Raw genomic sequence first — 11,008 nt, 5'->3', positions numbered from 1 at the left:
AATAAAAAGCGGTTACCGTTGTAGTCTTCGTAGTAGTTCAATGGTGGTAACCAGCTCCCGAAACGCTGATAACCACGACGTGTAGTGTTGAATCTCTTTGGAACTATGGTAGTGGTAATATTATTTTATCGTGAGTGTGAGAAAGCCGGTTTGCGCCGCCGCGACCCATCCGTCTGCATACATCCGTTGCTAACTTCATTTAATCATACCTGTGTCCAGTACTCCAGTGTCCATCAACAACATAACAAATTAACAAAAAAAAAACTTTTCGGACCCGGAGCTCCGACCAGTGTCAATTCGAACAATCTTTAATATCAAATATCAATAGTGAAATAACCGCCAGACTCGTGTTGTTGTTTGCTTGATGTGTTACTCTGTCGTTTACGTCCGCTGTCAACTATCTCAGTTCGCCCGATTCCAGATGCCGTCTGTCTGAGGGTCAACATTGTCGCTTGATGCATTGCTCGCTGTTGTATTGATGTATCACCAGAAATCGTAGTCGTAGTAATGGTGAGTGGTCTAGCAGAATTTCGTTCACCGACAGTGACTCATGTTTTGCACTGTTATTTGTTTTAGACTTCACCGAGCTCTGGACCACCCCTGAACACCCGTGTAGCTCCTCCGATGATACCACCACCGGCGTTCCCGCCGTCGACTCAGATGGGCTTCACTCCAGGTGCCATACCGCCCGGCTTCATGGCTGCGGCACCGATGGGTATTGGACCGCCAGGCATGCCGCCACCATTCATGCCTCCGTTTAACATGAACATGCCAGGTTAACATTGTTTACATATATACAATTTACCATTGAAAATATGACTATCTGCTAATGTTTCTGACTAATATTTATAATAATAAAATAAAATTGTATCCAAGTAGTTATCAACTTCTAACCCAGTATATTTTGATCAGATAATGTATTATATTCTTTTGATTTTAGTTTTATTCATTCTTATTGATATGCTTAATCAGAAATTACATATGCAATTTTATTGATGCTCAAACTTTCATAATTCATAATATACAATTTATTTAATATTGTTTGTTATTAATTATTATTTTATAATATTTATGTATGTATACAATACTTTTTATGTAAAATTTTATATGCTATTTAGTAAAAACAAAGCTCCCATAGAATTTTATTCATTATCTCATTAAAAATAAGTTATATATTTAAAATTATATTTATTATTAAATAACTGAATCCTTTTTATGAATAAAATGTTTTACTTTGTATGCAGCCTGCAAGATAAAAAAAAAAAAAATTATATATAAAAATACTAAAAATCCCTCCATAATGTGTCAATAGTTTCTGTTTGAAAAAAAGTATTTTCTAAAAATTAATATTAGTGAAAGTTATTTATTTTTTAAAAGTTATATTGATAGGTTTTGAAGTTTTGTAAGTACTTGTAGTTGTTATTACTTGAAATTTAATATAACTTTTTTTTTATAGGAGAAATTGTTGGAGCTCCAGTATCTTTCAACAAATCAATAACACAACCATCAAAGTGAGTATAATTTATCATCAATGTATTAGTTTATAATTTCATTTAGTAATTATACTTTAACATAGGTACTTCATGATGTATATATTTTTTGTTGATATAATTGAAAGTTTTTGTAAAATATATATTAAATAAAATTTAGTATTGATGAAAAAAAAAATTGGTTGAAATGTATGTCATCTTGTAATTATACATACACCTTATTTTTACAATAGAAATTAGGTAAACAAGATATTTTATCTATCCAAATTTTGTGAAAATAATTATACTATCTTATGTCACTGGTCAACTCATGTATATTACTTGTATCAAATATCTCCATAGTAGTTTTTCGACTAGATTTTATTAACGGCTGCATTCTTGTGTTTAAGTCTTTCATTGTAAATGTTAAAAAGGTTCAAATGTTACAATATAATATTTGTTTGTATAAAAATGATGATTGTTGGTATAAATTGATGTGTAATTTATAAATTAGGTCAATGTTTTCCAACCTTTTTTTACTCAAAGCCCCTTTTAGTTTTTAAAAATCTCACACCGCCCCTCAATCAATTTTTTATAAAGATAAACGTTTTATTTTTTAGTAAACTATTTAATTTATATTTAATTTAAGAAAAAGTTTAATACGAATTATATTATTTGATTTCAATTTTGCTAATATAAAATTATTACTCAACAAATACTTATTATTATTTTAATGTTATTTAAGTGTCTTTGTATATTATACCTAGATAATTCTATATATTACATTTGGTATTTTAAATAAGTTTTAATTCTATGCAGTTAAACATTTCATTGTAATCTATAACTAGATAATAGTATAACTATAAATAATGAAAATGTAAATGTTAGATGAGCGCCCGATAAAAAATCCCCACAGGGCGGTGGTAGCGCCAAGTTGGGAATCAATGGACTAGGTGATTTAAGTCACAGTTTTGTATCAATATTTTTACTATTAGCTGAAGTATTATTAATTAAATTTAAATAATGCTTAAAACTATAAATAATAAATATTTTCATTTAATTATTAAATTTAAATAAATATTAATATTTAAAATTAATATATAATATTCACCATTACCATAATAAGGGAACATTAAATAATCTAATAATTAATGTAGACTTAATTTTTACTGTTATGTTTTTTTTATTTTTATTGTGTAACACCATTTTTCATTAATCAAAATTAATACATTTTTATTAGTCATTGAATTCTGTTAATTTTCGTTTTATGTATGCATGTATATTGATAACTGGCCCTTAACTTTCTACACTTTAAATATGATAAACTTTGATATTAGGCCACACACGATTCCTATTGATTTTGCTGAATGTCAGTACTACAGTATCTAAGAATGGTGGTGACACCCAAGAGAATAGGACTACGATTGGTAAGAGTTATCATATTTGAACAATAAATCATTATTATATTTAAACAACTTGTGTTTATAACACTATTTTAATTAATTAATATAAATAGAATATTTTAAATAAATTAAATTACTTATTTGGGGAAAATTATATTAAATAAGTTTTGGGTAAGTGGTAAACTTAGTTTTATTCACACTAAACATATTTGATAAGCATGGTGTTTAAAATAATTTGTTTTATCTTATGATATAATATTTAGTTAATTTAGGTTAATAAACATTTTTTTATGGATTAAATATATATTTCATCCTATTAATGATGAGTTTAGAATGTTTAGATGTACATTTTGGTAATAATATTTAGACATCTTACAGGATAACGGTATACAATTTTTTTCTATGTATATTAATGTGTGCATATTTGTGTAGTGATGAAACTAAACCTATAAGCGAATGGACTGAACATAAGGCTCCAGATGATAGATTATATTACTATAATTCGGTAACTAAACAAAGTTCTTGGGAAAAACCAGATGAGCTAAAAACTAAAACAGAGGTTAGTAAAGCATTACTTATTATTTTAGTCATCAACATTATTTATTTTGTATTTCTTTTTTTAGTTACTATTAGACCAATGCCCATGGAAAGAATATAAATCAGATACTGGTGCTACGTATTATCATAATATTAATACAAAAGAATCAAGTTGGACTGTACCACCAGAATTAGAAGAGTTAAAAATGAAAATTGCCTCTGAACAGGGAATAATGTATTAATATTTATTTCTATAATTGTTATATATCTGTAATCTGTTTAATACATATTTAATAATTTAATGGTTTCAGTCAAGCTCCTCTGATACAGCAGTCCTTGGAAATTCCAATTGATAGAGGAATGGATTCTATAGGTAAATGATTCATAATAGAAATTAATATATTTTGATTACATTCTATTTTTTTTTTAGTTCCTTAGTTTCATTAGAGGATGCCACATTAAGATTTGTTTTCTTTATTTTTCACGTATCTTAAGAAAAACAAGTTCATGCAGATCAATCATTAATGGCTGAAAAGTAAATTTAAAGCTAAATTAAATAGTATTTATTTAAATTAAAGAAAAAAATTTTCAAACAAATTCCTTAGTAACTTTTTGTTATTAATTAAAATTTATGCTTAACTCATAATTTAATACTGGACGTATTTTATCAATAAAATATTAACTGTTATAGCTTTATTTTATTGACAAATGAAAATAATTTTTTTTTTTTTTGGTTTAAATCAGTTGTTTATGAATGGTCTACATGAAAGTTTTATTCCATATTGTATTTTAGAAATCAAGTATATAATGATCGTAAAATTACGTTGTATTACTCTTGGGTTTTCAATCCATTACATTTCTAATTTACACGTTAATAGCTAAAGGTCTTTGAATAATGCTAATTATCCTAGTATTAGAAATGTATTTGATAATCTTAAATATTTTTGTTTTATTTTAATTATGATTTTATTACTTTGAAAGAATAGCAGTAAATTTATTGTTACATTCTTAGTCTACTGTATATAATATGAATAATAAAATTAGTTTCCATATTTCTCAAAACTATTAAAGGACTCAATGTCATATAGTTATAACTCATCCAGTTCATCTTGGCCATCGGCTGAAATTACAGGTAATGGGTTACCAAAATATTAGAACAGTTTTCAATATGATATAGTTTCTAGACCTCTGTTATTTAGAAATCATAACAGTCGCCAGTGGTCAAGATAAATGGACAAGTTATATAATTGGTGTTCTTTTCATGTGTATATATAAACATATAAATCATGCCTTAAAAGTAGTGTCAGCTCACTATTTGTTTTCTTTCTCTATTAGTTTTCTTTCTCTGACCCATGGGCAACATAGACAAAACACATTTACACAGAATCATTTTTTTTTTATGATCTTGAGTAATTCTAGAACAAAATCACCCATTACAAAAACGATGGAGAATAATATTTTTGAGAGTATGACATACTGATTTGTCTAGTTATTATTTTAAAAAATTTAAAACATCATTTAAATTTAAAACATTTTTTTGAAAGTCGAATACAAAATCAAATAGTAATAAAATAGAAAATAAATATATCATACTCTTAAAAATGTTATCTTCTATAGTTTTAGTAATAGATGATTTTACTCTAAGATTAATCAAAAATAATAAAAAAAAACGACTTTTGGTTAGAGAGTTTTATCTATGATGCTAGTGGGACTGAGAGAGAAAACAATTAATATTGTTCTGACATCCTCTTAATTATCATTAAGTTAAAAACAATTTTTATATTGAACGTTTTCAATTATTCTTGCTCTTTCTTTCCCAAAAATTTAAAAATGAGTATTTCTAATAAAACTATTTAAAAAAAAATTATTGAAGGGAAATCAATTTTTAATCATAACGTATAACCATAAATAATATGGTTTACCCTATACATTCCTAAAGTATTCTGGCTTCATATTTTTTAGAAAATATGTAAAAATAAACTTTGTGTGTGTAGTTTATGGTGTAAAAATAAAAATAATCTTTCAATAAACATAAATTGGTGATTAATGGTTTGTTAATTTTTTAGATGCTGGATCAGCTATGGATCAAGCAATGGCAGCTACTTTGGCTTCTATAGCTGTTCCTGATGAAAATCGACCAGCTAATAATGTATCTGGTAAAGGATTCAAATCTAAATTCCAAGCACAAGAAGTACCAATTTTGAAAAACAAACAAGAATTAATTGATGCATTTAAGGAACTTCTTAAAAAGAAGGTAAAAATTTAGTGATTTAAATATGTAAAGAAATAACACAATATTTATATAATTATTGTTTTTATTTCTTTTACTGAATTTTAGAATATTCCTAGTAATGCATCATGGGATCAAACTGTAAAAATTATTAGTCGTGATCCACTTTATCCACAAGTAAAAAAGTTAAATGAGAAAAGGCAGCTGTTTAATGCTTATAAAACTCAAAAACAAAAAGATGAAAAAGATGAACATAGATTAAAAGCTAAAAAGGCTAAAGAAGATCTAGAAAAGTTTTTAATGAAAAATGAAGATGTGAACTCTAAGACAAAGTACTATAGATTAGAAGAGAAATATGAGCATTTAGATGTAAGTAAATTTACACAATTTTTTTTTTTTAATAAACTTTTTACCATGAGAAATTTTTTTCCAATAACATATTTATTGTTTGTTATGTACTATTAATTAGGTATTCTAAGTTAAGATTGATATATTTAGTAATATATATAAATTCAAGTACTTAAATTCTTAACAACTTAGTACAAAATTAGTAAATTACAATATTGAATATTACAAAGTATTTTTCAGTAAAGTACAATAAAAATCAAGATAATTTATAGCATTAAAATTTTATATTGATTTAAAATCTAAAAAAAACAGGGTGATTAGTGATTTCCCTAGCTTCAATACAGTAAAAAAAAGCTATGATTCATTTAGCTTTAACATTTAGTGAACAACATATAGATGTTAGTCCAATACTTCTAATATTATGTGCAATCAATTTTAGGCATTGTTGTAATCGTGGCCAGCTTTCAAAGTCATTATATATTATTAATTTACATTTTTTGCATTGTGAAAAAAATTATTTTATAACTTAATATTATACTTGTACTTTATATAATCAGCATACATGGTATAGTTTTTAATAACATTGAAAAATAATTTTGATTTTGTGAAGCAAAGCAACAACACTTAACATCTTACTTAAAATGCACAGTTTCAAGTAAAAAGATATACATACAAAAAGTAGACTAGTAAAGTAGTTAACTTTCAACAATTTAACACTACATTACTACAGATTGATAATGATTGTTTCTTAAAAAAGATAGATAAAGAAAAAAACATACAAAATTAAATTTTTAGATAGAATTTTATTTTAAGAAATAGATATAACATTTTTAATAAGCCTTTATAGTATATTATATTTATGTGTTTATTTTAGATATGGAGAAATGTATCTGAAATTGATCGTCGTGATGTATATGATGATGTCATGTTTAATTTAGCTAAAAGAGAAAAAGAGGAATCTAAAATACAAAAAAAACGTAACATGAAACAATTAGCAGCAGTATTAGATTCGATGACACTAGTTGATCATACTACAACTTGGTATCAAGTTCAAGAAATGCTTCTTAATAATCAAAATTTTGTTAATGATCCAAAATTATTAGGTTAGTTAGTTTTATTAAATTAATTTATGTTCACAAATAAACTTCATTAATTGTTAAGTTGGTTAAATACTTTGTCATAAGTGGTATACTAATTTTACTGTATCAAGCAGCAGTTATGGTTAGCATACTATTGAAGCTCTACTATAGAAATATATAATTTGAACGATTCATTTAAAATTTCCAATCACTATTATTAAACTTACCAAAATTTATCAATTTCAATTATTATTTTAAATGTTATTTTTATTATTATCCACCATTAGTGAAAATGTAGAAATTTTAATAATAATAATTAAAAAAAATATATAACCAAATAAAAATTATGAAGAAAGGTTTTCATGCATCAAAGTGTTACACCGTTATTCAAATTGTTCAGCATGTTCATATTTTATGATAGAACACATAGTGGTGATTTAATATTGAACCAATTGATTAGTGGTCCTAAATCTATGACTTGTGTGTTGTTTCCGGCCTGCCAAGTTCATTAAAATTTTGAAAATAAATATTAGTTTTTTTTTTTTTTAATTAGCTTACAATGTCAAAATATATTTCAAATTTGTTCTACTGTCTAAAATTATGACAAAAAAAGCTAACATATTCAAATATTACTCAATATTTGTATTATTATTAAGTATATAGCTAATTTTGATTCATAGGCATGGAGAAAGAAGATGCTCTTACAGTATTCCAAGATCACATTCGAGAATTAGAAAAAGAAGAAGAACACGACAAAGAAAGAGAAAGACGAAGGAGAAAACAACAAGAGCGAAAAAATCGTGATAATTTTGGAGTATGTTTTTAATGGAGTTTGCTTTTTAATTAAATTTATTTATTACATAATTATTTTAAATTAGATGTTTTTGGAAGAACTCCACCAGCAAGGAAAATTAACATCAATGTCATTATGGAAAGAGTTATATCCTATCATAAGTACAGATGTTAGATTTTCAGCTCTTCTTGGTCAACCTGGTAATATTAAGTTTTGCTAAAAGTTCATTATTATATTATTGTATAATGTGAATTATAATTTAAATTGTAAATGTTTAGGATCTACAGCATTAGATCTTTTTAAATTCTACGTGGAAGATTTGAAATCAAGGTTTCACGAAGAAAAAAAAATTATCAAAGAAATTCTCAAAGAACACTCCTTTGTAATTGATGTGAGTTATTTAAACTGTTTTTTTTTTTTTTTTTTGAGGTTTTACCCAAATTTTTCTACCTACTTTAGGTAAATACTACATTTGAAGAGTTTGCTCGAGTGGTCTGCTTGGACAAACAATCAGAAACCTTAGATGCTGGCAATGTAAAATTGGCGTATCATGGTTTTATTGAAAAAGTAATTGAAAAGTTGTTTATTTTTAATTTTATTTGTTTGGTTTTTATTTTGTTAAATTTATTATAGGCCGAAGGAAGAGAAAGAGAAAGATTGCGGGAAGAAAATAGAAGACAGCGCAAATTAGAAACTGCATTCCGTTCATTACTTAAAGAAATGGACGTGGATTATAAATCTAATTGGGATGACGTGCGTGGACAAATTGAGAACCACCAAGCCTTCCAAGCCATAACTTTAGAATCTGAAAGACTTCGTATTTTTAAGGTAATGTCCGTATTATAATACGTATCTTTGATTTTAATATAATTAAGCTGTTTATACAGGTAAAGTAAATGTGTTTAAAAACAATTTAATGTATGTAACAATAATACAATTTAAAATTTAAATATGTTATATTTCTTTAATGTTAATTATTTTGTATGTACATTAAAAATAATTAAGTTTTAAATTTTAAATTATGAATGCAAGTATTACTTATTCTTATCTTAAAATTGAGTAATTAATGGGTTCTTATTAAATTTTTGAATTTTATGTGATAAATATTCAACAGTTTATTTTTTAAAAACCTTCTAACTTTTAGATTTGTTTTAAGAATGTACAAAGAAAGTTAAAGGAAATATTTAAGGTAACAATGTTAAATTTAAATTAAATGGAACTTATATGTATGTATATTTATATAAAAGAATTTATTATGGTGTATTGTATTTTTATGAACACTGTAACAGATTCTATATGTATGCATATTTATAACAAAATATAACCATCAAAGTATAATATAATATCATTGTTTGATAACAATTTTTTTTTTATTCTATAATTTTTTAGAGAAATTTAATTAAAAAATATACATGTTTAGATGTATATAGTACTGATTATTTAAATAAATACGAATTTGATCATGTAAGTGAATTTGTTATTAAATATATGATGTATATTTTTTTAACTTTTATATATTATATAGGAATTCATTGTTGATACAGAAGAAGTTTGTAATCATCATCATTCTAAAATGAAAAAATCAAAGAAAAATAAAAAACATAAAAAGAAATCTCGATCAAAATCATTGGTAGGTTAAAAATAAGATGTATTTTTTGATAAACAAATTTATTGTTTGTGTACTAGAATAATATGATATTTATGCATCATGTAATAATTTTGGTAAACAAAAATTTCTAGGAATCCACTGATTCTGAATATAAGTATAGAAAAAAGACCAAAGAGGATTCACCTGACATAAGCGATGGTGAGAACCGAAGGCGGAAAAATAAGAAATCGAAAAAAAAGAAACATTCTGAAAGTCCTGTAACACGATCTCGTTCTAGGGTAGATATTCAATTTTTATTAAACTGAATAGTGCATGCAGTATACTACAAAATATGTAAAATGTTTATACCCTGTGGTTCCTGTATGATCCTATTTGTTTGTTTTTATTGCCATTTTGCAGTCATCGAGTTTGAGGAGATCGGATTTAGAAGATGTAAAAAATAAGAAAAATTCCAAATCTGCTGAATTGAGTGATGACGATTTGGAAGCAAAACGGAAAGCATTACTTGCTCAGTTGGATGACGAAATGAACTAAACCAATTTATTTTGTTGTACATAGTGACATTGATAATGTGTTTTAAATTTTGATTGTTATAATTTATTTCTTGAATAAATTATAATGATAGAAAACATTTTTATGTATAATCCATTGCAATTTTTTTAATTTGCATGACCATTTTTTGTACTTTAACTATGTTTAAATGGTTGCTGTATGAAAATTATAAAATAAAATAAATCATTTATGAAATTAATGTGTTGAACTTAGTAAATATTATAAGTTATTACCTTTTTATGAGGTATAAATTTGTTGATATTGTTGCAAATTAAAAATATGTTTAATTACTTTTCCATTATGAAGAACTAACTATGGTTATATTTTGAGCAATGTAACTTCAATCCTTCACGAGACCTATTAAGTAAAATAAATTGTAATTCCTATATTCTGAAAAATATATAAAAGTTCCTACATGGTAAAAAAAAAAAAAAATGTTAATTAATAAATTAATCGCCTATCTGTAGTTATTGCAATATGACTGTATTAAGTGTTTATATCTATTATTAATATATTACCCATACTTAAAACTGTTATATATTTTATTTTTATGCTCATAAATGTCAAATTATTAAATAATTCTTTATTATATTTAATACAATTATTTAAACTATTATTTATGTAAGATAATATAGTCAATATAGTCAAAATAATGTTAATGTCTTGAAAAAAAATTAAAGAAAAACATACATTGCATAAATAAAATTTAGAAAAAGAGAGGTATACTTTATTTCATATACTAAATGCACTCTAACGGATGCTAGTGTCTTTAAAAAATAAACAAACATAGCTACACATTTGTATTTATGTCACCTGTAACCACTACCTAAAATCAAACACTGCGTCACTCTAACATCAAAATAATAAACAGTCTTAGCTTTATATTAAAAATTATTCTATTATTAAAAAAATAAAAAAATACAGTACACGAAAACGTTATTATTAATATTATGATTATAATACGATTTTTTTTACAAAAATGTATTTA

At 25.0% G+C, this 11,008-nt stretch overlaps 1 protein-coding gene across 1 annotated transcript; it reads left to right on the top strand.

Annotated features, from left to right (window-relative positions):
- Window positions 1-208: 208 nt before the first annotated feature.
- LOC114124849 (pre-mRNA-processing factor 40 homolog B) lies at window positions 209-10,219 on the top strand. The gene is made up of 17 exons (XM_027988281.2): window positions 209-510; window positions 577-775; window positions 1,457-1,511; window positions 3,305-3,431; window positions 3,496-3,644; window positions 3,721-3,782; window positions 5,476-5,663; window positions 5,748-6,008; window positions 6,862-7,090; window positions 7,747-7,880; window positions 7,945-8,059; window positions 8,138-8,250; window positions 8,319-8,426; window positions 8,493-8,687; window positions 9,385-9,489; window positions 9,600-9,746; window positions 9,868-10,219. Exons 1-17 carry the CDS (start codon window positions 508-510, stop codon window positions 10,000-10,002), a joined length of 2,325 nt encoding a protein of 774 aa, XP_027844082.1. The 5' UTR covers window positions 209-507; the 3' UTR covers window positions 10,003-10,219.
- Window positions 10,220-11,008: the final 789 nt, after the last annotated feature.

This window comes from Aphis gossypii, chromosome 2 (assembly GCF_020184175.1).
Source record: "Aphis gossypii isolate Hap1 chromosome 2, ASM2018417v2, whole genome shotgun sequence".
NCBI classification, from domain to species: domain Eukaryota; kingdom Metazoa; phylum Arthropoda; class Insecta; order Hemiptera; family Aphididae; genus Aphis; species Aphis gossypii.
This window is presented reverse-complemented; position numbering and strand designations above follow the sequence as displayed.

Coding starts and splice junctions, on each gene's coding strand:
- LOC114124849 (XM_027988281.2), top strand. Junction 8,060..8,137: donor AGCTCTTCTTGGTCAACCTG/GTAATATTAAGT, acceptor GTAAATGTTTAG/GATCTACAGCATTAGATCTT. Junction 8,427..8,492: donor ATCATGGTTTTATTGAAAAA/GTAATTGAAAAG, acceptor AATTTATTATAG/GCCGAAGGAAGAGAAAGAGA.